The sequence below is a fragment of the Tupaia chinensis genome, unplaced genomic scaffold, assembly GCF_000334495.1.
Source record: "Tupaia chinensis unplaced genomic scaffold, TupChi_1.0 Scaffold143796_1, whole genome shotgun sequence".
NCBI classification, from domain to species: Eukaryota; Metazoa; Chordata; class Mammalia; order Scandentia; family Tupaiidae; genus Tupaia; species Tupaia belangeri.
The window spans coordinates 7602813-7630582 of NW_006203646.1; the positions used below are offsets into that span (position 1 = coordinate 7602813).

General features: G+C 46.7%; 1 protein-coding gene and 2 non-coding genes across 3 annotated transcripts in view; all 3 read right to left on the reverse strand.

Annotated features, from left to right (window-relative positions):
- GALNT10 (polypeptide N-acetylgalactosaminyltransferase 10) overlaps positions 1 to 27770 on the reverse strand; it is a 195972-nt gene that overhangs the window by 30186 nt on the left and 138016 nt on the right. Inside the window, exons 6-8 of the mRNA XM_027766965.1 lie at positions 14167 to 14352; positions 8623 to 8806; positions 514 to 631 (exon numbers count right to left, since the gene is read on the reverse strand). Coding sequence (XP_027622766.1) covers positions 514 to 631; positions 8623 to 8806; positions 14167 to 14352 — 488 coding nt within the window. The remainder of the gene's footprint in view (positions 1 to 513; positions 632 to 8622; positions 8807 to 14166; positions 14353 to 27770) is intronic.
- On the reverse strand, positions 6210 to 6312 carry LOC114005444 (U6 spliceosomal RNA). The gene has a single exon (XR_003547295.1). It is a non-coding gene; the product is annotated as a U6 spliceosomal RNA (small nuclear RNA).
- Positions 6355 to 6457, reverse strand: LOC114005445 (U6 spliceosomal RNA). Its single transcript, XR_003547296.1, has one exon. It is a non-coding gene; the product is annotated as a U6 spliceosomal RNA (small nuclear RNA).

Here is a 27770-nt window from a genome sequence, read left to right on the forward strand (position 1 = left end):
ATCCAGGCCTTTATGACTCGACAATGAAGATTTTATCCACTGTGTCTGTGCCAAACTCCTGCACTGACAGATACAAAAGAGAAAGCTGGAAAGGATGGCCAGGAACCACCATGGCCAACTGCGGTCTCTGAGAGGTGGCCATTCTCAGAGCAGAGCATCCCTCTAGGCCCATGTACCTTGTCTGGCCTCCCTGGCTTCTGTCCTCACTGCTGGTTTGTGGGCATGTCAATCACAGACATGCCATCTTGATTAGAAGCGAGATCTATCCTAGTCCAACATCTTAAGTCAGAGATGTGGCTCAGACCAGCCTTGGTAGCCTGTGGGTACTCCCCCCATCCCCTTTACCTCCCACACAACCAGGAGTGACCAGGCCTCTGAGGAACAGAGAGGTGACAGAGTGCTGAGGCCTGTAGAGTCCTTCCTGGCTCAGAGACATGCTAGGCAGGAACCTGCCAGGACAGGGGCCCAGGAGCCTGTGCCAAGGAGAATGGGGCTCCTGGAGAGCTGGCTCACCTTGAACGAGATCTCATACTGCTCCCCTCCCCAGATCTCCAAGCCAGGGTCATACCCGCCCAGCTCCCAGAACCACTTCCGATCCACAGCGAACAGTCCACCAGCCATCACGGGAGACCTGTCGGAGAAGAAGAGCATGGCGTGAAGACGCAGAGTCCTGGCCGTGCCTCCTGTGCAGTCTGTCCTGCTGTTCTCTGGGGATGAGTTCCACGCTGCTGCCTACCGGGGAATCCAGCCAGGCCCCACGCCTTCCTGTCTTGTCCACCACTTCCCTTCCTCCGTACTACACCTTAACCAAGAGTTCCCTTACGTGATTAACACCTACGAACACATGCAGAATGAAATCACAGTACATCTTTCCCATTGGCCTTGTGGCTTTCTATATATATATATATATATATATATATATATATATATATATATATATATATATATATATATATATATATGTGATTGAGTGTGTTCAAGTATGTAATGAATTGTTTAGTACCAAGTATACATTTTGAGGAATGTACTAAGAGATTTCATTGTGCCAACATCTTCATGTGTATTTACACAAATCTTCATGGTATAATCTGGTACACACTTAGGCTATAGCCTATAGTCTATTATAAGGGGTCACTATCATATATGTGGTTTATCACCGAATAAAACATCAATATGCAGTGCATGACTGTGTGTGGCTTTATATATATATATATATATATATATACACATATATATACATACATACACATGGTGCCCTCTCACTGGTTTAAGCCAACAGATGGTGTAGAATCTCTTAGATAAAAAAAAAACATACAGCTTACTAGGCCCTACCCTCAGACCTGCTGAAACAATTGCTGGGGGATAGGGCCCGGGAGTCTGTGTTTTTGATCATCTCTGTGTTCCTTTGAGGATTCTTGCTCCGTAAGCCCAATTAGATGTTTGTTTTCCTGGTGCCCTCTCACTGGTTTAAGCCAACAGATGGTGTAGAATCTCTTAGATAAAAAAAAAACATACAGCTTACTAGGCCCTACCCTCAGACCTGCTGAAACAATTGCTGGGGGATAGGGCCCGGGAGTCTGTGTTTTTGATCATCTCTGTGTTCCTTTGAGGATTCTTGCTCCGTAAGCCCAATTAGATGTTTGTTTTCCTGTGGAGTTTATAGAAGCCACAGGGTCTGCTCTCTCAGTTACATGGGGAGAGGAAATTAACCCCATTTATTCATTCTTATTGGTTTCATCATTGAGTGCCAGCTGGGAAGCAGGTGCTGGAAGAATACTGAGGTGACTCCGAGTCCTTTGGGGGATGCCAGTGCAGTAGGGTGACAGTAGTAGTAGTCACCTCAGGACAGAAGGACCCAGATCAGGTGGGGTGTAATCAGGGGGCTCTAGGAGGTACAGACAAGTCACCCAAGGGCTGAGAGAGGGTTGTGTGCTTCCGGTGTTTGCAAGTGAGGAGAAAGGCTGGGGCCAGGGTCAGGGAAGGATGCTCAGGGGAGGTGATATTTGAGTGAGGCTGGACCAGAGGGTGTGGGGAGGAGGGGGAAGGCATCTGGCAGGAGAAAACAGCACCAGCAAAGACACAGAGACATAAACTGTGCAGTGCCCGAGGGGAGCAGGAAGTCGGCACGGCATATTGCTAAGCCCGAGGGGGTGCTATGCTGCTGCCTGCTGGAACTCTCCATGGTGCCTCACACAGGGTGGCACCGGGCAGGGGCACACCAGTGTCTGCTGTGTGGAAATCTACCAAGACGGGCTGTGTCCTTGTCTGTCAAACCACAACATTCCAGCGGCAACCTCCACTCCCCTCTGGGCCCAAGAACTGCAAGCTCATGGGAAGTGGTCTGATTTAGACAGACCTCAGTTAACCCGCACATGCCCAGAGCCTCCTATAGCACATGAGCCTCAGGCTAGCACAGGAGGGGACTGCTTTGCAAGGAGATCCCCTTGGCTTTTTGCTGAGGGCTTGGACGTGCCAGGTGCTGCACTTTAATTTGCTCATGAAACAAATTTCCTCCCCACTCGACCTCATGAGGTAGGCCTCCTTATTACCACCCCCCATTTTACACATGTGAAAACCACAGCAGGGACAGGTGGCTGCTCAAGGCTCCATGACTACCAAGCAGTAGTGCTGGGGTTTGAATCTCGAATCTAAGGCACGGCCCACACTCCCCACCACCAAACACTGCCTCCTTCAGAAGGAGAAATCCAGAAGCAGGAGATGAGCGGAAAGGAAGGGGTTCAGGGTTTGGGAACTTTCCCAGTGTCTGCTCTCCTGAACCTGCTATGTGACCTGAGGTGAAGGGTTAACCATTAACCCTGAGCTGCCCAGGGTAGCAGCCACTGGGCACAGGTGACGACGGAGCGCTTGAGGTATGACTGGTCTGAATCGTGATGTGCAGAGTGTAAGACGCTCACTGGCTTTTCAAAGCTTAGTATGAAGGAGAACGTACAAAAGACGTCATCAATGATTTTAAAGTGTTGGTTACGTGTTAGGATGGTAATATTTTAGGGGCCAGCAGGTAACGTGGTTAAAGTGTTGGGCTCACACATGGCTGATTGTGGTTCAAGTCCTGGACCTGGTGGCTTGCTTTCTCACATTCTCTCTCTCTTTTTTTTTTTTTTAGAGGTTTTTGTTATAGGGCGCGTGCACTTGCCAGACAGACAGAGAGAGACAGAGAGACAGAAAGCAGGAAGTCACCCCCCATGGGGGATGGCCACGCCGCAATCCCTTCTCCTCCATTCTCCTCTCGGGATCTTGGGCACGCACGCACACACGCCCGGCGTGAGTTTAAGCCACTGGGTCCGGGACTCGAACCGTGGTCGACTACGTGGAAGTCCAGCGACATAGCCATTACGCTAACTGCTGGTCCCCTCTCACATTCTCTCTTTGTGTTTCCCTCTGGTGAGTGCATATACCCTGTAGCAAATTTAAAGAAAGAAAGAAAGAAAGAAAAAGATAAATAAAATTAAATAATTATTTTGAAAAATATGGTAATATTTGAGATATACTAATTTAAATAAAATATATTATAAAAATAAATTTAACCTGTTTCTCTTTACCTTTTTTAAACATAACTACTAAGGCAAACAGGTGGCATAATGATTAAGGCACTGGACTACCACATGGCTGACCATGGTTTGAGTCCCAGACCTGGAGGCTTGAAAAATCATGCTGGTCATGTGTGCATATGTGCCCAAAATCCCAGGGGGAAAATGGAGGAGAAGGGATTGTGGCATGGCCATACCTCCAGGAGCATAATTTCTCACTTTCCCTCTCACTGTCTCTTTCTGTGGCAAGCGCACATGTCCTACAACAAATCCTTAAAAAAAAAGGTGCTACCAGAAATTTTAAAATGACAAATGTGGGACCAGCAGGTGGCATGGGGTAGAAGGGACTGTGGCATGGCCATCCCCTCTGGGAGATGATTTCTCACTGTTTCTCTCTCTGTGGCAAGCACATGTGCCCTATAACAAAAAACAAACAAACAAACAGCAAAAAAACAAACAAAAAATAAACAAACAAAAAAACAAACAAAAACAAAAAAAACAAAATAAAAACAAATAAAACAAAGTCAGAAAACAACAAACCACCCCCAAAACTACAAAAAAAATCATTAAAAAGAAAATAACGAATGTGGCTTGCATGGTACTGGATAGTGCTGATCCAATGGGGGGCCTGATTCTCCATGTCCACGTCGGAGGTGTAGCTACACTTCCCATCTCACACTGCTATTGATAGTTATTTCTGAAAGTCTCCAGTACTAATAGAAAATGCAGTGGTGTTAGTATCGACTCCCCTCAGTCTTCTGAATATCGTGGGCTCTTGGGTTTGGGCTGGAGTACTAAATGCACTGCTTGGAGAGGCACAGCGATTCTGACTTGGTGCTTTATGGGAAATCGACCTGGGTGGAGCCAGCAGCAGGGGCTGCATGGACAGGTAGGTTATTAGCCCTAAGGCGTTCTGGATGCTCAAGGCTTTGCCTCTGAGGGAGGCCTCTCCTCCTGGCCTCCTCTGTTTTCTGCCATGTTCAGAAATAACCATAACAACTCCGTCTAGTGTGGGCCACTCACTTTACCAAAATCATCTCCCGCTCTCACAAAGCCCTATTACTAGCCCCCTTTTCAGATGGGGAAATATGGAACTCACAGATGCGGCCCAATCTGCTCAAGAGCATGCGGCCAGCAAGTGGATGAGCTGGACTTCAAACCAGGGTCTGCCACCCAAAGCCATGTTTCTCAGACACTATTACTCCATGCCTCCACACTGCCCCTTGCTGGGTCACGGAGAGGAGTGCAGAAAGGGACCAGGGTTTCTATGGTGGCCACTTGCTGGGGTTTTGTCCACATTCCGTACAGAAGAGAGACTTCTGGAAGGAATTAGAGGGGACCAAGGATGGAGATTCCCTCAGAAAGCATCTGGGGCTCTTCACCCTGACACAAATCAGCATTGTTGGGAGTTTTGAAAAACAATGATGCCCAGGGGCCAGCAGGTGGCAGGGTGACGAAGGTACTGAATTTTCACATGGCTGACCACAGTCTGAGTCCTGGACCCGGTAGCTTCAAAAATCATGCTGGCTGGGGCCAACAGGTGGCATGATGGTTAAGGTGCTGGATTCCCACATGGCCAACAGTAGTTCAAATCCTGGATCTGACAGCTTGTTTGCTCACTTTCTCTCTCTGGTCAACTTAAAATGAAATAAGTAAATAAAATTGAAAAAAAAATTTTTTTTAGAGAGGTTTTTGTTACAGGATGTGTGTGCTTGTGGAGAGAAACAGAGAGAAAGTGAGAAATCACCCCCCACCCCCCAGGGGCGATGGCCATAATGCAATCCCGTCCCTCCATTCTCCTCTCAGGATTTTGGGCATGAACATACATGTACCTAGCGTGTTTTAAGCTGCTGGGTTTGGGACTTGAACCATGGTCAACTATGTGAGAGTCTAGTGATATAACCATTATGCCATCTGCTGGTCCTTAATAAATAATTCTTTAAAAAAATCCTGCCACGGGACCAGCAGTTAGTGTAATGGCTATGTCGCTGGACTCCCACGTAGTCGACCGCGGTTCACGTCCTGGACCTGGTGGCTTAAAACTCACGCCGGGCACATGTGTGTGCATGTCCAAGATCCTGAGAGGAGAACGGAGGAGAAGGGATTGCAGCGTGGCCATCCCCCCTGGGGGGTGATTTCTTGCTTTCTGTCTCTCTGTCTCTCTCTGTCTGTCTGGCGAGCACATGTGCCCTATAGCATAAAAATAATAATAATAAAAAAAAACCTCTCCAAAAAAAACCCAAAAACAAATCATGCCAGGTGTATGTGCATGTGTTCTCAAAATTCTGAGAGGATAATGGAAGAGAAGGTACTGTGGTGTGGCCCTCCCTCCTGGGAGGTGATTTCTCATTTACCCTCTCTCTGGGAAGTACATGTGCCCTTTAGCAAAAACAAAACAAAACAAAAAACCCAAAAAACAAAAATGAAAAATTGAGGCCCATTTCCTACCCAGACTCTGGTGTAACCGGTCTGGAGGGTGACCAGCTCCTGGTAGATGCCAATGTGCAGCCAGGGCTGATAGCCTCTGCTCTAGGCTGGGCCAGCCCGTCGACCAGCTGAAGAGACTGACGCCCTGGAGGACAGTGGGCCTCTGCCACCAGCCAGCTGCACGTCCTGGACTTCACTTTTCTTTCTTATTTTTAAAAAATTTTAGGTGGGCAGCAAAATATGGAACACTTCAGGAATTTGCGTGTTATCCTTGCACAGGGGCCATGCTAACCTCTGTATCGTTCCAATTTTAGCATATGTGCTGCCGAAGTGAGACTTCACTTTTCTTTCTTATTTTTAAAAAATTTTAGGTGGGCAGCAAAATATGGAACACTTCAGGAATTTGCGTGTTATCCTTGCACAGGGGCCATGCTAACCTCTGTATCGTTCCAATTTTAGCATATGTGCTGCCGAAGTGAGACTTCACTTTTCTTTAGTGTGCAGTGAGAACACAAATGGGCCACCACCCATCCTAAAGTCCCCTCTAAATCTGGCGCCCATCCGTCTGCTTATGGGAAAAAGTCCAATCTCAGGGTGGCTTCTAAATCCCCCTCCATTGTCCTGGAAATTCCAATTTCTCACGTGGTCTGTTCCAACCTTGGGTTCTGCTATTGCGCCATCTTGGGCAAGTCTTGTTTCCTCTCTGAACCCCAGGGTCCCCATCAACCGGATGGGGATGTTCTATCTATGCCTGAAGACCAGGATGCGATGATCATGCACAATAATGTCAGTTAAAATTGCTTTGCTAACTCAGGCTAAATGTCAGTTAGTCCCTATTAGTGTCATCTCCAAGACTTCACCTCCACTGGGGATTAGCTCTGAGTAGGGAGGGTGTAGACTGACTGTATGATATGATCTTGGCTAACTCCTGTCTTGACTCTAACAGCAGTGACTGACCATGCTTATGATAAAGGAGGTCAGGAGAAGACCAGACACCCAACTAGTGTAGACAATGTAGCATCCACCCATGCTCTCCATTCTGGGCTCTGGTTGCTCCATCCCTCCAGTAGCCTCTTGCTTCCTCTGAGGAGTCTGCCACTTCCTACTTCCAGGCCTGAGAGAGTTAAGAGCACCTCTTAAGTCCCCTGGGTATGTACTGTGCCATGAAGATGCCTGAGCTGCCAACAGCTCTGCTTCTCAGATGCAGAGGGTAAGACACAGAGTAACTGGGGTTCACTGGGGACCAAACTGTGGTGAGGCAGGTGTGCCCCCAGCCCCCAAAGATGTCTAATCTCTGGAACCTGTGAATATGTTACCTTACACTGCAAAGGGCAATTTGTAGATGTGATTCAGGCCACAGGTCTTGAGATAGGGAAGTTGTCCTGGTAAGCCCAATGGGATCACATGGAATCCCAAGGGCCTGTGGTGTAACAGGAGGCAGGGGAGTCAGAGTCAGAGAAGGAGACATGATGGCGGAGGTGAGAGGGAAGGAAGGAGGGACAGGAACAGAGAGGTTTGAGAGGCTGTGCTTCTGGCTTTGAGATGGAGGGAGGGGCCATGAGCCAAGGAACGTGAGGCAGCCTCTGGAAGCTGGAAAGGGCAAGGGAAGGGACCCTTGCCTAGACACTCAGAGGGACCAGCCTTGTCAACACTGTAACTTTAACCCGGTGAGACACATGCAGCCTTCTGACCTCTAGAACTATAAGAGAATTAATCTGTGTGGTCCTAAGCCACTGGTTTATGACCATTTATCCACAGGACACAACACAGGAGACCCCGTGCTCTGGCTTTGTATGGCGGCCTTGCACAGCTCTGGGAGGTGAGCTAGAACGGCTCTACAACAGGTGCAGGCATGGCTAGCAGATCTTCAAAGCTTGGAGTATCACAGAGGGACTGGGCTCGACTTCTGGCTTAGCCATTAACTCACTGTCTACCTCAGGGCAAGCCCCCGCTCCTCCTGGGGCCTCAGTCTCCTCATCTGCAAGGGGCTGAACCCTTCACCTGTAGGTCCCTTCTGGGTTTCACATTCTAGGATGCTGAGCTCAGTCTCTCCCTCTCAGTCCTGATAGACTTCCACCACGGGGCAGGCTATTATTCCCCAGAAATGTAAGAGTGAGTAATAGAATGATGAGCAAAGCGGCTCTAGAGGCGGAGACCTGCATCTGCACTGAGCCTTTGCCATTTCATAGCTGTGTGACCCCAGGAAGTCACTTGGTCTCTGGGAGCCTTGGTGTCCCCCACTTGGAAAACATGGGTAATAGTTTCCTGCACTCGTGGCTTCTGGGGGCTAATGAGGACCAAGGTGTGATGTGCTCAGGCCTGTACCTGGCACCTCCTGGTGGTGATGTCGATGATGGTGACAACTGGGTGCCAGGCTTGAGGACGAGAGCATGAGAAACTCTGCTCACCAACGCTGGCAATCGTGGCACACTGCGCCCGCCAGCGTGGTGGTCCTTGAGCCGAGGCTTTGGGGCAAGCTGGGAGGGCTGGTGCTTCTGGTTGGGGATGTGTGTCACTTGGTGCTGAGCAGGGCCAGGACACCTGACCCTCTGCACTGGACTTCGGGGGTGGTGCCAGTTCTGAATGTGTGCGTGTTGGGGAGGGTCCATTTCACTCACCGGGACCAGCCTGGGTTGCTCATACTTACTCAAAGGGGTCGCTGGAGTCAGCCTTCTGCAGCTCTGGAGGGATCGGGATTCGCTTGTAGTACATCTCCCAGTCGAAGGCACCGCGCATGGCGTCCCCCGCCTGTGTCTCATACCGGAAGTCATCGTGGTCAATCACATCGATCATGGGGCACACGATGGTCTTACGGTTTCGAGCAATGCGGTCTGGAGAAGCCAAGAGATGTCCATTAGGTGAGGCAGGGCGGGTGGAGCAGCGAAGCACACAGTCCTCGACCCTATTCTGCAGCTTAGTTTTTTTTTTTTGGAGAGGTTTTTGCTATAGGGCACATGCACTCACCAGACAGACAGAGAAAGACAAGAGAGACAGAAAGCGAGAAATCACCCCCCAGGGGGGATGGCCACTCTGCAATCCCTTCTCCTCCTGGGATCTTGGGCACGCACATACACGCGCCCGGCGTGAGTTTAAGCCACCGGGTCTGGGACTCGAACCGCGGTCGACTATGTGGGAGTCCAGCGACATAGCCATTACGTTAACTGCTGGTCCCTGCAGCTTAGTTTTTTAAAAATATTTTTTATCGGGACCAGCAGTTAGCGTAATGGCTATGTCGCTGGACTCCCACATAGTCGACCGCGGTTCGAGTCCCGGACCCGGTGGCTTAAACTCACGCCGGGCGCGTGTATGTGCGTGCCCAAGATCCCAAGAGGAGAATGGAGGAGAAGGAATTGTGGCATGGCCATCCTCCCTGGGGGGTGATTTCTTGCTTTCTGTCTCTCTGTCTCTGTCTGGTGAGTGCACGTGCCTTATAGCAAAAACCTCTCCAAAAAAAAAAAAAAAGTATTTTTTTTTATCCAAAAATCCCTTCTCTTTTAACCGCAATCCCTTCCATTCTTCCTTTAGGATTTAGACACGTGTGCACACATGCCCAGTGTGTTTTTTGAACCACCAGGCCCAGGACTCGAACCTCATGTGGGTGATGTTTTTTCAGCCTTCAAGTTTGAGCATTCACAGAGAGCATGAGAGAGTACAGGCTTTAAATAAGGTGAACCATGGCTCCCATCCCAGTCCTGCCACCCAGGATGGGACCCAAGGCAGCAACACATGTAGTGGGTCCAGGCCCCAGTGTTCTCCTCCACGGAATGGGATAAGAAGACGCTCTGCTTCGTAGGTTGTTATGAGGACTGGATACAACAAGGTCTGAAAGGGCCCTGCACAAGTGCCTGCTAACTATCGGCACCACTGTGGAAAGAGACTGATTCCCTTCTGGGAGGGCCCCATTCTGTCTCACCACTGCACATCCTGACCGTGACTCCTGGCCCACAGCGGCCTGGCCACAGTGCTTGTCCCTCATGGCCGACTGCTCCTAACAGTCCAGTGGCACCCTGGCTGCGGTCAGTGAGCAGACGGCCCTTCTTGTGGCCATCTCAATTTTTCCAATAGTCACAACTATGGAGGAGAAAATAGACTTCCCCAGGAGTCGTGAGTTCCCCCATGGGAGGTATGCAAGCAGAGCTGGCAGACCACTGTCCTGCAGGCTGGCTTCAGTCTAGATGACTCAAGGTGGCAAAAGGAGGCCTTGAGCTAGAAGGCGTTCTGTTCTCTTTTCAGCCTGGGAGAAACCGGAAGTCGCTCTCTGCCCAACCTGCTGACAACTCCAGCCTTGATTTGCTCTGCCCTTCAATGCTTCTCCTATCAAGAAGCCCTGGCTGCAGCCAGGGGGTGCCGGAGAGCCACCAGGGGAGGTCTGCCATGAGGGTGACCAGGCTGTGCCAGGCTGCCTGGTTGCTTTGGGCCAGGAGTCATGTTTAGGATTTGGAGTGGGGGGCCTCAGAGGGTCCCAGCAAGACAGCATCTGCCTCGGGCCCAGGCTGTAGCAGAATATTTTTCTTCTAAGAGAGAAAGCAGCATTTTTGCCTTTTTTGAAACAGCAAGACATAATCCCTAGGTGGGTTGTGAAATCGACTGTGTGTATTTGTAATAAACCTAAAAAGAATGATGAATACAAGCTGCACTCCAGGTGATAAGGGAGACGTGACAGGTGTACTATTTCATGTTTTGGTCACACCACAGGAGTGTGTGTGCCTGGGCGCGAGGTTGGGATGTCCCATGTATTTCTAACTGTGGCCCATGGTAATGAAGGCTGAGAAAGGCTACTTTCCAAGGTGCAACCCCAAGTGTGAACCAGGGGCTGCCAGTGCCACCTGTACCTGGGATGTGTTTAAAAAACCCTGGCTGGCCTCCCCCTGCACCCAGGGTAGGCCTCAATTCTTCTGTAAATAGGCTTCCTGGGGATTCTTTTTTTTTTTTTTTTTTTTTGCTATAGGGCGTGTGCGCTTGCCAGACAGAGAGAGACAGAGAGCTAGAAAGCGAGAGATCATACCCCCTGGGGGTATGGTCATGCCACAATCCCTTCTCCTCCATTCTCCTCTCGGGATCTTGGGCACGCACACACACGTGCCCGGCGTGAGTTTTAAGCCACCGGGTCCGGGATGCGAACCGTGGTAGACTATGTGGGAGTCCAGCGACATAGCCATTACGCTGACGGCTGGTCCCTCCCTGGAGATTCTTAATGTTTGAGAACCTTCTCCAGGGAGAGATTCAGGGAAGGGCTTCCTCGCCTAATTACTCATAGCTGTCAGGGGATTTTACTTCCAAGGAGGTTCTGAGCTGAGCGTTCTGTGGTACTGTCCTCACTTGGCGATGAAAGCGTAAGTTCAAATCCCAGATGAGTCATGTATTAGCAGAATAATCTTGGATCAAGTTATCTGATGTTTCTGAGCCTCAGCTTCCCTGTCACCAAGATGGAAGCTATCTCGTGGGGCCTCGGTGAGGCCTGGGTGGGACAATAAGGCCAGGGTGGTCTGGCTGGCCGGCCCAGCACACGAGCGGCACTCAGCCGACGTTCTCTGTCACCAAGATCACTGAAAGATGCACAGCAGCAGGAGTTAGGAGACTGAGGAGCTCCTTTATTCTCCTTGCTCCTGAGTTGTTCGTATTTGCAAAATAAGGATAATGATGCCTGGCCTGCCGGCTTTATGTGCAACCAGCAGATTCAAAATGTGGACGTGGTCTGAAAAGCGGCGGCCGATTAGAGCCATGTGACGAAGATGATAATGATGGTGATGAGGAGGAGGATGGCAATGAAATCAACAGGGCCCTGCTTCGGGGGGCCGAATTCTTCTCAGGGAAACGAGCACTCTTCAAAGGCGGAGTGAGTGATGCACGGAGGTGCTAATGGCTTCACAGACAAAAGCCACGCGTGCTCTGGCAGGCTGCTGATATTAGCGCCCCATTTCTACCAGAAACACAAACAAACAGGGGGGCTGTGTTTCCTCCGTGTCCGTCTGCGGATTACGAACACTGCCCTTGTGTATTTCCATAGAAACAGAGTAAAGGGCTATTTAGACGACTAGCTGGGCTCGGCGCCCCCCACTTCACTCCGTTTATGAGTTGCTGAATGACCCTCCAAATGGGTTGTTCCTTCAGGACTATAAATTAGGCGGTTTATAGTGAGGCTTTTTTTTTTTTCCCTTCAGTAATGAGAGGCAGACGCAGAAGATCTCTTGGTTTAATTACATCAATACTTTATCAGATATTCTGAATTCTAGCCTTTTCCTAACCCAGTGCGGTACGGGCCCTTGGGGTCGGCGGCACACAATCTAGTAATAAAATGTTGATCTGTGTGAAAAATCACACCCACGGGGGTATCCCATTTTTTTTTTGAGAGGTTTTTGCTATAGGGCGTGTGTGCTCGCCAGACAGACAGAGAGAGATAGAGAGATAGAAAGCGAGAAATCACCCCTCAAGGGGGATGGCCATGCCACAATCCCTTCTCCTCCATACTCCTCTCAGGATCTTGGGCATGCACACACACACGCCTGGCATGAGTTTTAAGCCACGGGGTCCGGGACGCAAACCGTGGTCGGCTACATGGGAGTCCAGTGACATAGCCATTACGCGAACTGCTGGTCCCACGGGGGTATCCCGTTTGACTGCGTCCGTTTGCCTTCTGTCCTCAGCACTGAATGGTGGCATCAAAGCTTGGTCCCTGGACCAGCAGCACTGGCCTCCCCTGGGGGCTGGTTAGAAATGCAACCTGTTGGGGACCAGCAGGTGGTGTGGTGGCTAAGGCACTGGACATTCCTACATGGTCGACCACAGTTCGAGTCCTGAACCTGGTGGCTTGCTTTCTCATCCCCCGCCCCCTTTTCCTCTGTGTGTCTTTATCTAATAAAATTAGATAAAAAAATTCTTAAAAAAAAAAGCAACCTGTCAGGCCCCACCCTGGGCCTCCTGACTCAGGTACTCTGGGGTGGGGCCTTTGGGTGATTCTTGAGCATACTTGTGTTTGCCTTGACTTCATCATTTCTCCTTAGGCTATGTTTATGGGGTGCTTACCCTTCTATTCTTGGGGAGTTCACTTTTCTCTCTAGACTGAAGACTGCTCCCCAGTCTGCCTCCAGCCTGGCCTGGCATGCACCCAACTCCAGGAGGAACAGAACATTTCTTCTTCAGTGACTGCCTGGCAGCACGAGGTCACTGTCTTCATCAACACTACACTCCTCAGGATTCAGGCCAGGTTCTTCCACCAGCCAGGTGGCACCTCCCACCCCGCATTCAGTCCTGGATCTCCCTTCTGTCTCTGAGGCAATGCGGATGCTCCTGGACCCAGCTGCACTCTGTCTACAGCCCTCCCCTGGTATCTCTTAGAACTCTTTCCTAAGAGGAAAAGAATTTAGGGAGGCAGCCTGGGAGAGTGAAAGAGAGTTGGTGACAGGGCCCAGTAGACGGCATAGTGGTTACATCGCCGGACTCCCACACAGCTGACTGTGGTTTGAGTCCCAGACCTGGTGGCCTGAAATCGAACTGGGTACATGTGTGTGTGTGTGCCCAAAACCCCAGGAGGAGAATGGAGGAGAAGGGATTGTGGTGTGGCCATGCCCCCTGGGGAAGTGATTTCTCACTTTCCCTCTCACTGTCTGTCTCTCTGGTAAGTGCACGTGGTCAATGGCAAAAAATTCTTAAAAAAAAAAAAAGAGAGAGAGAGAGATGGTGATGTTTACACTTATGATACAAGGGGACAAGCGAGTCACTCATTATCTCCTTCTGTTACAACATGAAGGGGGTCCTCTATGACCTTGCACAGTTTGGTGACAATGCGAGGCCATCTTGTCACCGGCCTTGCTCACAGTGGCAGTACAATAAACAGTAGCTATTCTAGGCTGATGTGATGATGTCCTCCCATAAGTTGGCTCTTAACAGTGGATAGCCTTGACCTGCTTTCTGACAAGATGCAAAGCAATCTGAGCGAAGTGGTGTTACGATTCAGGCACTGGTCACTTCCCCTCTCTGAGTCTCAGCTTCCTTCTCTGTGAAATCAAAGGACAGGACTGGCTAGATTTTTAAGGTCTCTTTGAGAACTCCTGAATCTCTGAATGCCTCAGGGTACCTGGCTTTGTGCTGGGTGCATCTCAGGCAGGCAGGGGTGCTCCCTGCAGCAGCCTGGGGCCAGTGGTGGCTGGCTCCCTCCAGGCCACCTACCTCACCTTAGAAGGGACTCCCTTACCTAGCAAGGGGGGAAGCCAGTTGACATTGGCTTCACAGTGTGAGTCCAAGAATGTGATGACATCCCCAGTTGCCGCTGAGGCCCCCAGCATCCGGGTCCTTATCAGCCCTTCCCGTTTCTTGGTTCGGAGAATCCGCACGCTGGGGAAAAGGGCCATGTAGTCTTCAAGTGGCTTCTTCAAGTGCTCTATGAGGGAGACAGAAGAGAACAGAGAGATGCTTAGTAATCACTCTGTGACCCTCTTTACGTGAACACTGCACTTTAGAGCCCAGGCCCAGCTTTCCTGCACTCTGTCTCATTGATCCTTTCAGAGAGGGCCAAGAAAGGTGTAGATTATCACCTGTGTACTGCAAATGGGGAAACTGAGGCTCAGGGAGGTCCAGGGACAGAGTCCAGCATAGAACACAGTGAGATCTTTTGTACAAGGGTGTGAGTATTGGTAGTTTATGATTTTTATTTATTTTAAATAATAGTGACAGGAAGTAAATTTTTTTCTTCATCCATGATAGAGCATGTGTGCATACACACAAGAGTGTGGAGAGAGAAAGAGAAAGAGGAGCAACCTCCACAGGGCCTGGCCAGGATATGATCTGCTCCCTGCAGTCCTCCAGCCCATCAGATCCTGGGTACTTGTGCCTAAAAATACTGTTTCAGGCTAAGATGGGGATTTGAACCACGGTCACCATGTGATATCTAGCTTCTCTTGAGCAGTGCATCACCACTGTGCCACGGAGCCGGCTCCATCTGTAGTTTGGATGGTTGGGACCTATTCCCTCCTTTTTTGATAGTGATATTTTGATTTTTCCTTGGAACATCCCCCTCCTTTTTCAGTCCATCAGACTTGGTTGCAAGGGGAAGGAGGGTGTGACTCGGGCATGACCAACCAGGGCATTTCATTCCCCTGGCCACAGTGACTGGTTCAAGGACTGCCACCTAACCCAAGTTGGTGCAGATAATGATTCCTGAGAATGCTTTTAGAACTACCAAAAAATACAGCCTTTTCTTTTTGCTAAAAAGGTTAATACTATGGTCTGGATAATGGTTTGCTCCCCAGACGTTTGTGTTCAGGAAGCTTGGTCCTAGTTAAAGAAGCTTGGTCCCACTTCGTCACGAGTTGAAGTGATGAGACCTTTAAGAGGTGGGGCCTGGGGCCAGCAGGTAGCACAGAGGTTAAGGTGGCTGGATTCCAGATGACTGTCAGCATGATTCTAGTCCTGGACCCAGCAGCTTGAAAAACTCGCCAGCATGTGTACATGCATGCCAAGAATCTAGAGGAGAAGGTACTGCGGCATGGCCATCCCCATTGACAGGTGATTTCTCACTTCTCTCTCTCTCTCTCTCTCTCTCCAGTGAAGCAAATGGCGCACTAGATATTCTTACTCCACATGCCAACAAATAATTCTTCTTGCTATTTTAATGTGGACTTCACACCTGGAATAAGTACCAAAGACACTCTAATACTGAAAGTCCTAGCCTTAATATTGGTGTCTTTTTATTTAACTCAGAGTTAGGTTTAGAATTTAGAAAACTTCTAGGATGACTACAAAAAAAAAAACCCCTTAGCTTACATCATATTTAATGATGAACTTTGGAATACTTTCCTCCTATGATTAGAAGAGTAAACAGAAAAGAGTAACAATATCTTCCATTGTAGATGGCATGATGATTTACACTAAAAAAATCCATACAAATCTGCAAATACATTAGAATAGGGAAATTTAGCAAGCATCAGTGTATAGGTCAATAAAATCAATACAAAAGCAATTGTATTTCTATTTTGTTTTTGAGAGGTTTTTATTTTTATTTTTATTTTTTTTTTGCTATAGGGCACATGTGCTTGCGAGAAAGAGAGAAACAGGGAGACGGAAAGTGAGAAATCGTCCCCCCCCCAGGGGGGGGTGGCTATGCCACAATCCCTTCTCCTCCATTCTCCTCTCGGGATCTTGGGCACGCATGCACACGCGCCCGGCGTGAATTTAAGCCACCGGATCCGGGACTCAAACCACGGTCGACTATGTGGAAGTCTAGCGACATAGCCATTACGCTAACTGCTGGTCCTGAGCAACTGTATTTCTATAACTAGCAAATAAAAAATTAGAAAATGCAATTAAAAATGGACCTGTAGGTGGTGTGGTGGTTGAAGTGGCTTGAAAAATCACACTAGTGTGTGTGCATGCGTGCCCCAAATCCCAAAAGGACAATGGAGAAGAGACTGCGGTATGGCCTTTCTCCCTGGAGGGTGATTTCTCTCTTCATTCTCTCTTTCTGTCTCGCTCTGGCACGCCCACATGCCCTATAGCAAAACTTAAAAAAAAAAAAAAAAGGTAATAGTACTATTGACAGTTTATTATAGTAAAACAAGTGAAAATACATACTCTGAAAACTATACCAAATGCCTAAGCAAAAAAGAAAAAAAATAGACAAACTGGACATCGAAGTTAAAACCTTTTATGCATCAAATAACACTATTAAGAAAGTGAGGGGCCAGCAGGTGGCAGGGTGGTTAAAGTGCCAGACTCCCACATGCCAACTGTAGTTCAAATACTGAACCTGGGAGCTTGCTTTTTCACTTTCCCTCTCTTTCTCTGTCTCTCTCTGGTGAGTGCATGTACCCTATAGAAAATGAGTAATAATTATAATAATAAATAAAATAAATTTTAAAAAGAATGTGAGAAACAGTCAGAAGAATGGGAGAAAATATTTGCAAATCATGCATTTGATAAGGGACTACCATCCAGAATATATAAAGAATTACTATGACTGGGCCAGCAGGTGGTGTAGTGGTTAAGGTGCTGGATTCCACATGGCCAATTACAGTTCAAGTCCTAGACCTGGCGCTTTGCTTTCTCACTTTCTCTCCCTTTCTCTCTCTCTGTGAGTGTGCATGCCCTGTAGCAAATTAAAAATAATAGTAATGATAAGTAAAATGAAATATATGATCCTTTAAAAAAAAGAAAGAATTTCTATGGCTCCATGATTTAAAAAAACTATACATTTAAACAATAGACAAAGTGCTTTGAAAACAGTTTTGTAGGCTGGCTCCACAGCCTAGTGAGTAAGGGGGCTAGATACTACATGGCCAACTGCATTCATATCCTGGCCCTGATGGCTTGAAAGACACACTAGGCATGTGTGTGTGTGTGTGTGTGTGTGTGTGTGTGCCCCGAGAAATGGAGGAGAAAGAAAGCACCATTAGAGGCTGCCCTCTTTCTTTCTTTTCTGTTCCTCTTTGGTGACTGCACATGCTCTCTGGCAAATTGTTTTTAAAGAAATTTTTGCTAGAGGGCAAGTGTGCGTGCTGGAGAGACGGAGAGACAGAATGAAAGAAATGACACATACACCTTCCCCACAGGGGAGATGGCCACACTGCAATCCCTTCTCTTCCATTCTCCTCTCAGGATTTTGGGCATGCACGCACACGCATGGGCCTGAGTTTCAAGCTGCCTGGTTTGGGACTCAAATCACATCTGGCCATGAATGAGTCTAGGGCCTTAACCACTACACCACCTGCTGGCCCCAATGTTTTAAAAAATTAAAACAAACAAACAAAAACAGTTTGGTAGTTCCTCCAAAAGTTAAAGAATTACTATATGACCCAATAATTCCACTCCTAGGTATCAATATATTCTGAAAAGAATTGAAAATAGGTAAACAAATACTTGTACATGAATGTTCATAGCATGATTGTTCACAATAGCCCAAACCTTGAAAAGATCCATATTTCCATCACCTTAAAAGTGGATAAATAAATGTGAATAAATAATAAATACATAAATGAATTTATATGATAGCGTGTTACTTAGCCATAGCAAGGAATGAAGCACTAACATATGCTATGATGCTAAATTAAAGAAGCAAGGCATAAAAAGCTCATGTAATGTACAATTACATTTACATCGAATTCCAGATTAGCTAAATCCACAGAGGTAGGAAGCGCATTAGGGCTTTCCAAAGACTGGGGCAAAGGAAATGGGCAATGGCTATTTAATGGTAGGAGTTTCCATTTTCTTTTTCTCTTCTCTAGGATTTTGCCGTAAGGCATGTGCACTTCCCAGAGAGAGAGACAGAGAGAGACAGAGAGGGAAAATGAGAAATCATTCCCCATAGGGGATGGCCACACCACAATCCCATCTCCTCCATCCTCCTCCTGGGATTCTGGGGATGCATGCAAAGCCTGAGACTCCAACTGCAGTCAGCCACATGGGAGTCCAGCACCTTAACCACCATGCCACCCGTTGGTCCCTGGGGTTTCCTTTTAAAGTGATAAAATATTTTAGAATTAGGTAGAGGTGGTAGTTGTACAACACTGCAAATGCACTAAATGCCATTGAATTGTACTCCTTAAGATGGTTAGTTCTATGTTACATAAATTTTACCTCAATTTAAGAATGGGCGAAGAATATGAACAGACATTTCTCCAAAGGAGAGGTACAAACAGTAGCATGAAAAGATGCTCAACATAATTAGTCATCAAAGAAATGCAAATTAACACCACAATGAGAAACTATTAAGCATTTTACGATGGCTATAATCAAAAAGTCAGATTTTAGTAAGTGCCGATCAGGGTGTGGAGAAATCAGAACCCTCCTATGCTGCTGGTGAGAATGTAAAATGGTGCAGCCGCTTTGGAAAATAGTCTGGCAGGTTCTCCAGCAGCGATACGCAGTTACCACACCACTGATTCTACTCCTAGTTATATATCCAAGAGAAAGAAAAACCCTAGTCCACAGAAACACTGGTACATTTAAGTCCATAGCAGCGATATTCATGACAGCTAAAAATTGGAAACCGCCCAGATGTCCACAGACGGATGAAAGGTTAAACAAATCTGGCACAGCATACTATGAATATTAGTCAGCCATAAAAAAGGAACAAGCTAACTCAACAGTATTGATAAACCTCAGAAGTACTACACCAGGTTAAAGAAGCCAGATAAGAAGACTAGATAGCATGATTCTATTAAATTTCTAGAAAGGCAGAAAAGGAGAGCTATGGCTACTTAGAACTGGGTAGAGAGTGGGGAATGATGTAAACAGGCATGAGGAAATGTTCGGAGAGAGGGAAATGCTCTAAGGCTGGATTATAGTGATAGTGTCACAACTGTATGGAGGTATTTCAACACACACTGAATTGCAGGCTACAAATAAGTGATTTTTGTAGTATGCAAATTATATGTCAATAAAGTTCAGTTTTTAAAAGAATCAGTTGTATTTCTATATGAGAGACAGAGAGGGAAAATGAGAAATCATTCCCCATAGGGGATGGCCACACCACAATCCCATCTCCTCCATCCTCCTCCTGGGATTCTGGGGATGCATGCAAAGCCTGAGACTCCAACTGCAGTCAGCCACATGGGAGTCCAGCACCTTAACCACCATGCCACCCGTTGGTCCCTGGGGTTTCCTTTTAAAGTGATAAAATATTTTAGAATTAGGTAGAGGTGGTAGTTGTACAACACTGCAAATGCACTAAATGCCATTGAATTGTACTCCTTAAGATGGTTAGTTCTATGTTACATAAATTTTACCTCAATTTAAGAATGGGCGAAGAATATGAACAGACATTTCTCCAAAGGAGAGGTACAAACAGTAGCATGAAAAGATGCTCAACATAATTAGTCATCAAAGAAATGCAAATTAACACCACAATGAGAAACTATTAAGCATTTTACGATGGCTATAATCAAAAAGTCAGATTTTAGTAAGTGCCGATCAGGGTGTGGAGAAATCAGAACCCTCCTATGCTGCTGGTGAGAATGTAAAATGGTGCAGCCGCTTTGGAAAATAGTCTGGCAGGTTCTCCAGCAGCGATACGCAGTTACCACACCACTGATTCTACTCCTAGTTATATATCCAAGAGAAAGAAAAACCCTAGTCCACAGAAACACTGGTACATTTAAGTCCATAGCAGCGATATTCATGACAGCTAAAAATTGGAAACCGCCCAGATGTCCACAGACGGATGAAAGGTTAAACAAATCTGGCACAGCATACTATGAATATTAGTCAGCCATAAAAAAGGAACAAGCTAACTCAACAGTATTGATAAACCTCAGAAGTACTACACCAGGTTAAAGAAGCCAGATAAGAAGACTAGATAGCATGATTCTATTAAATTTCTAGAAAGGCAGAAAAGGAGAGCTATGGCTACTTAGAACTGGGTAGAGAGTGGGGAATGATGTAAACAGGCATGAGGAAATGTTCGGAGAGAGGGAAATGCTCTAAGGCTGGATTATAGTGATAGTGTCACAACTGTATGGAGGTATTTCAACACACACTGAATTGCAGGCTACAAATAAGTGATTTTTGTAGTATGCAAATTATATGTCAATAAAGTTCAGTTTTTAAAAGAATCAGTTGTATTTCTATATATTAGCCAAAACAAACAAAAAAAATTGGAAAGCCCCATAAACAGCATTTATAAGAACCTCACTTATATATACAGACCCAGACAAATGAAGGCATAAGCTGATAAATCATATTTACATATAGGAAGACTGCATTACCATTGAGAGTCAATTCTCAAATTGTTCTACAGATTCAACACAGTCCTAATAAAATCACAGCTTTTTTTTTTTTTTTTTTCAGAGAGATTTTTAGGGCGAGTGTACTTGCTGGAGAGACAGAGAGACAGAAAGCGAGAAATCACCACCCCCCCTGGGAGGATGGCCGCTCTGCAATTCCTTCTCCTCCATTCTCCTCTTGAGATCTTGGGCATGCAAGCACACATGCTCAGCTTGAGTTTTAAGCCACCAGGTTGGGGACTCGAACCTCAGTCGACTACATAGGAGTCCAGTGATGTAACCATTATGCCATCTGCTGGTCCCCAAATCACAGCATACATTTTGAAACTGACATCTTGGTTCTAAAATTTATATGGGAACTGTAAAGGACTCAAAACATTCAAAACAATCTTGGAAAAGAAGAACAAAGTTGGAGAACTCGCATTCATTTTGAAACATATTATAAAGCTAAAATAATCAAGATGGGCAAAGAATAAACACGAGACGAGGTCAGTAGACTAGAAGGCTGAAGTATAACCACACACATATTGTTAGCTGATTTTTTGGCAAAGCCCTGAGGTAGTTCCATGAGGAAATAAAAGTTCTCACCAACTTTTGCTAAGATGACTGGATAAATAGATGAAAACAGATAGGCCTTAATCCCTATCTCAGAACCATATACAGAACTAATTTTAGATGGATCACAGACTTAAGCATAAAAGCTAAAGTTTCTTGAAGAAAACATAGGATATCTTCATGAACTTGGGGGTAGGAAAATATTTAAGACATAAAAAAAGAATTACCATAAAAGGAAAAAAAAAACTAATAAATTGGACTTGATTAAAATGAAGAAGTTGCTCTTCAAAAAACTCACTCACTGAAAGACACCAGTAAGGACTCTTTGACCTCCACTGGATGGACATTTCTATACAGAAACAATAAAGATTTCCCTCTCAGCGTAAAAGACACCCATAAGGAAATGATAAGGCAAGTCACAGTCTGGGAGAAAATATTGGATTGTTGGAAAAGTCATGACATATTTTTTCTGTTTTTCTATGCAAAATGCCTCATGACTTTTCCAACAACCCAATATTTGCATTGCAAGTATCTGACAGAGGACTTGTACCCAGAATATACTAAGAATTCCTACAAAGTCAGTAATACAAAGAGATCCAATTAGAAAAATTGGCAAAAACAAACAAACAAACAAACAAAAAAACCCCAAAAAACAAAAATCTGAAAAGAAACTTCACAAAGGAAGTGACCAGTATGATACGAAAAGGTGCTCTGTAGCATTTGTCATCAGGGAAATGCAATGAAAAGCATGAGATATCACTCACTATACATTCACCAGAATGGCTAAAATTATAAGCCGGAGCAATTCAGGGTACTGGAGAAAAGAGGGAGCAATTAGAACTCTCATTCACGGCAAGAAAGAGTATCAAGTGGTATAACCACTTTGGACAACTGTTTGAGGGTTGTTATAGGGATAATATACCTATCCTATGCCCAGCAACTTCACTTCTAGGGTATTTACCTGAGAAACAAAAACCTACACCGACAAAATAAATGAGAAAGTTTCATAATACTTCATAATAGCCCCAAAGGAGGGCCAGGTCTGTGGCCTAGTGGTAAGGGGAGCCAGATCCCATATGGCTGACTGCAGCTTGAGAAACACACCAGGTGCGTGTACATGTGTGCCCCAAATCCCAACAGGATGGAGAAATGGAGGGATTGTAGTATGACCACGCACCACTAGGGGGTGCTCTCTCTCTCGTCTTTCTTTTTTTCCTTGTCTCTGGTGAGCACGTGTGCCCTCTGGCAATTAAATCCCCCAAATGGCCATAAACTAGAAATAATCTATACATCTGTCAACATGTGAATGAATAAGCAAATAGCGAGATGGTCATACAATAGATGACTACTCAGCAATAAAACACACTGCGGTACTGATACATCCAACCACGTGGACAAATTTCAGAATTATGATGCCGAACCAAAGAAGCTAGACACAATGAAAGAACACCATTTATATTCATTTGAAGTTCATCAGTAGTTGAGCTAATCGATGATGACAAAACTAAAGGATGATTGCTCCTGGGCTGTGGGGAGAAAATGTTCTGTATCTTTTTTTTTTTTTGTCACAGGGTGTGTGCATCTGCTGGAGAGAGACAGAGAGAGAGAGAGCAAGTGAGAAATCCCCCCCAGGGGGTTCACCATGCTGCAATCCCTTTTTTTCCATTCTCCTCTCGGGTTTTAGGGCACACACGCACATGTATCCAGAGTGATTTTCAAGCCACTGATCTGGGACTGGAACCATGGTTGACCATGTGGGAGTCCAGTACCTTAATTACCACACCACCTCCTGGCCCAGGAAGTGTTCGATATCTTAACAGGGATGCTGGTTTCCCAAGAGTATGCATACATTTGTTAAATGACTGGGTCATCAGAAAAGTTATGGCACATTTTTGCATAGAAAAATACGATACGACTCATGACAACTCAATATATGGAATTGTGTACTTAACATCTTTGTGCGCTTTTTTTTTTTTAACCATTTGTAACTTTTATCTAGAATAAAATAAAACTGGTCAAAACACACATCACTGAACGAGAATCAAGAAAACTCCTTTCTTTAGCACACTGGCGAGCACGTCATTTATCTCCTCCGGGTCTCAGGGATGTCTCTAAATCAGGGTTTTGGGCCACAAGGTTTTCTTGGGCTGTAGGCTGAGGCCTGGAGGAAGCCCAGGTAGCACATGAGCAGAGCTGCCAAGCTCTCTTCCCTGCCAGCCCCTGATGTGATCACCTAACCCAAGTCCTGAATCCTGCTGTAAATTCACTCCATCAGGGTCTAGAGCTAGAAGGGCCATCCTAAATTAGGGAGTGTGTCAAATCACCAGGAGAGCTGCCTAGGCATCACCCCAGGGGAGAGTGGCCGGTCCAGGCTGACATCTGGGACCTTTACTTTGATTCGACCCCCCAGGTGATTCTGATGCACAGCCAGATCTAGAAACCACGTTTTGATGGCTTCATCTTATGAACAGAAAACTGAGGCCCAGGGAAGGTAAGGGCCCACACCTCTTGGTTAGCAGTAGAGCTGTTTTGAGCCAGGTCTTGGCTCAGAATCTGTTGACTTTTATTTTTCTAGCTCCATAAAAAACGAACCCCTTTCACTGAGAAGGCACACTGTGATGTGCGAAGGAGCTTCATATCCCCATGGTTCACAAAGACACACTCTGCATTATGTTTTTCCTCACTGGACAGATGAGAAAACTGCTACTCAGAGAGAATAAGACATTTGCTCAAGGTCATACGGTCAGTAAATTGCAGGGTTTTTGGGCCAGCAGGAAGCGTGGTGATTAAGAGCGCTGGACTCCCACATGGCTGACTGCAGTTTGAGTCCCCCCACGATGCTTTCCCTCCCTTAGTCGTGCTTCCCGACCTCTGACAATCCTATTCTACTGCAATGACTTTAGCTATGTCCACCTACTTTGCTACAACTCACTTAGTTTTGTCTTAATCAACTCTCTTTAAAAATATTTCATTAATTTTTTTAGAATTATTTTATTTAATTCTACTTATTTATTTTTAATTTGACCAGAAAGGGGGAGAGAGAGAGAGAGAGAGGGAAAGGGAGAAAGCCGCCAGGTCCAGCAGGTCAGCCATGTGGGAGTCCAGAAGCCTTAACCACCTGCTGGCCCCAAATTGTTTGTTAAGAAACTTTAAACACCATAAATAAAAAATTGGTAATAATTTATAATAAAGAGCTAATAAATAAAAATCCCTGATGAATAAAAATAAAACAATGTTCTTAGATCTTAGCCAGATATTGCTGCCACCCTGTGACTATGAGAGTAAGGTCTGCTCTGACTTTGTTAAGAAGGGAGATACAGAGCCAGCAGTTGGTGTGGTTGCTGGATCCCACGTGGCTGATGGTGCAGTTCAAGTCCTAGACCCGGTGACTTAAAAAACACACGGGCGCTGGCCTAAAAAACACATACATACACACAGGCATGTGTACGTACGTGCCCAGAATCCTGAGAGAAGAGATTGTGGCATGGCCATTCCCTTGGGGAGTGATTTTTCATTTTCTCCCTGTCTTTCTCTAGCCAGCAAGTGCACACATGCCCTACTGAAAAGGGGGAAAAAAAAAAAAAAAAAGAAGGGAGATACGGAAACCCAACGGAGATTCTCCCTTTGAGATAATCAGAAGAAACGAAAGAGAAATGAAATGAGGACACGTTCTCCACATGACTCAACGATCCTTACTGCCAAGTGCCTGAACCACCTGAAATCAGCGTAGGCACGGCTTACATCACTTTAGAACTGGCATACTCGGGGAATCACTGTTCTGGTCACTTTGATTTATGTCTCTAAAAACTTCGAGATGAAGTGTGTTTCATGTTGTGCTTCCCGGCATCTTGTAGGTCGGAGTGATTAAAATACGGAGGGAGGAAAGATCATCTACACACACAACAAGCTCAGGCTAGAAGGCTACGGGACGCTCCAGGTCTCCTCTTGTTTGCACACAAAGATGAATATGACTTCCCTCGCCCTTTCCCACTTCTCTTTGGAACAGTGACTCTGTAGAAAGCAGAAATCAATTTGCCCTAATTGAGGGACTAAATCTTTCCAAAAGACACTTTCTCGGGCAACCAGACAAGATAGCAAGAGGCATGATTATGCTGCAGATATGCTGCTGTTTGGGCAGGAGCACTATCTTTTAAAGGAGAAGAAAAAAAAAAATCCATAGTCATTGTGACCACGGCTGCCTGTTGTCTGGGTTCAACTGGTAGGTCATTAAAACGGGGATGAGATGATCTGCTGGACCACACTCCAATACTCCCATCAGAAGGAGAAATATCACCCATCCAGCTCTAATCATTGAGGGCCCCGCTCCGGCAGAGGCCCGTCGCTAAATCATCCCAAACGCAGATGGCTACAGTCATTACAGATTGACCAATTACGGCCTTCTGACAGCTTGTGGTAAAGTCGCGGCAATTATTTAGGGCCAATTACGCTCCTCCTGTCCTATTAGAAAGGACGCGCGCACGAAATCAGGCCTGTCGACTTATTTTACTGCTGTCTTCTTGGCTGAGGACATTCCATAAAGTCGTCGAATTTTAGAGCTGGAAGAGACTCGAAATGAAGATGATGATTATGATGATGACAATTATAGGGGACAATCACTGAGCCACGCTCACACACAGCGCTCCGTACCTCACACACGTCAGTTCTGGCACCTACTTACAGCAACATGACAGGCTGGGTGTTATAGCCACATTTTATAGAAAGAGATACCGAGTCTCTGAGTGGGTGACATAAACTGCCCAAGGAACACAGTTCTCATAAATGACAAAGCCAGGGCCTGAGACCCACCCTTTCTGACTGTGAAAGAGCAGGCTCTTCCTAAGCACCAGGTCCTGTCTCTGCCTCACTTCAGTCAGTCCCTTCATTTTGCCCACAGAGGAGCAGGAGGGGCCAGAGAACTTGTACATCACAGTGAGTTTGTGACCCAGCAGGACTAGAACCCGGTTCAGGGCCTTTTCCAGGCAGGATTTCCTCCAGCTTCATAAACCCTAGGGCAGGGATGGCAAACTGACTTTACTGATAATGGGTCTGCAATGGATACCTGAAACTATGTTGAGACAGAGTCTGAGGTGGAACCAGTGGGTGGAGTAATGGGTACGTCGCTGGACTCTCATGTAGTTGACTGCAACTTGGGTGCTGGACCTGGTGGCTTAAAACTTATACTGGGTGCGTGTGCGCGCGTGTGTGTATGTGTGTGTGTGTGTGCACGCGCGTGCCTGAACTCCCAAGAGAATAGAGGAGAATGACAGAGAAGGGACTGTAGTGTGGCCCTCTCTCCTGGGGGTTGATTTCTTGCTGTCTGTCTGTCTCTGTCTCTCCAGCGAGCACATGTGCCCTATAGCAAATGTCTCTCTCTCAAAAAAAAACAAAAACAAAAAGAGTCTGAGGTCTATCCTGGCTTAGCATGAAAGTGCCTGGGCCAAGAGGGGATGTGTCTGCCCTGATGCAGCAGGGAGGCAGCGGCCCTAATGCCACATACTCGTCTCCCCTGTCCAGGAGCTGTGCTGACTACAGAATAATACAGAATGGCCTTTGCCCTCGTCACCCCTAACGTAACCATAAAGTCCGAGCTGTCCAACAGGGACTGTGGCTGATTCTAAAGGTGGTGAGCCCTCATCACCGTAAGACTTTAAGCAGCTGTTAGATGAGCATTTATCAGAGAGTTTGCGGATGGATTCTGCAAGACAGACACCTGGTGCCCGACCCACGACCCGTCAGCATTTGTTGTCCCCCTGTCTGCCTGGGGGCTCTTTGCACCCATATGTTGGCCCTCAACCAGTGACTGCAGTGCCAGGTGGGGTGACCTTGAGCACATTCCCTATGCTGGCTCCCAGAACTGTCAGTGGGACAGGACGGCAGTGGTGCCTGTCACAAGCACTCTTACGAGCTGCCTCCCCGAAGGACCCATCACTTGGCTTTGGAAATGACCAGCTCCCGACCACTCTTGTTTGATCTCTGCTGCTGCCCCGGGTTGATTCTGAAGTTAACAGAGTTTGTGCTTGTAACCAACACACTGCAAGAGGAGCAGAGGGTTAGTACAGAACCCGTTCCTCTCCTAAGAGCACTCTCAACAAGTGCCCGTGATGCCAGGCACACAGTTCTTCTCAGGGAATACCTGACTACCCCCCTGGACTCCCCCCAACACAAGAACGAAGGGGCAGGGTCATTAGTTCTGGTGTTACTAGAAAGGAAATTGAGGCCCAGCGAAGGGAAGGCCTTGAGCCAAGTCTCTCAGATGGTGAAGTCTGAGAGAGGACCGGAAACCAGGGCCTATGCTTCCCAGCGCCTGCCCCAAATGTGCTGCCCTGAACACACACACACTTTCTCTCTGCAGCTTCTCTAAGTTCTGTGGCTCTCTTGGTTCCTATCTGGTCCGAGAGGCTCTTAGGACTCCAAGGATGTTCTACCTGGTGAGCTGTGACAGGAAAGGGTGTACTCAGGGGAGTTGTGGGTTGTCCTGTATCCCCCCCCCCCCCCCACCCCCCGGAAACAAAAAGAAACTTTAAAC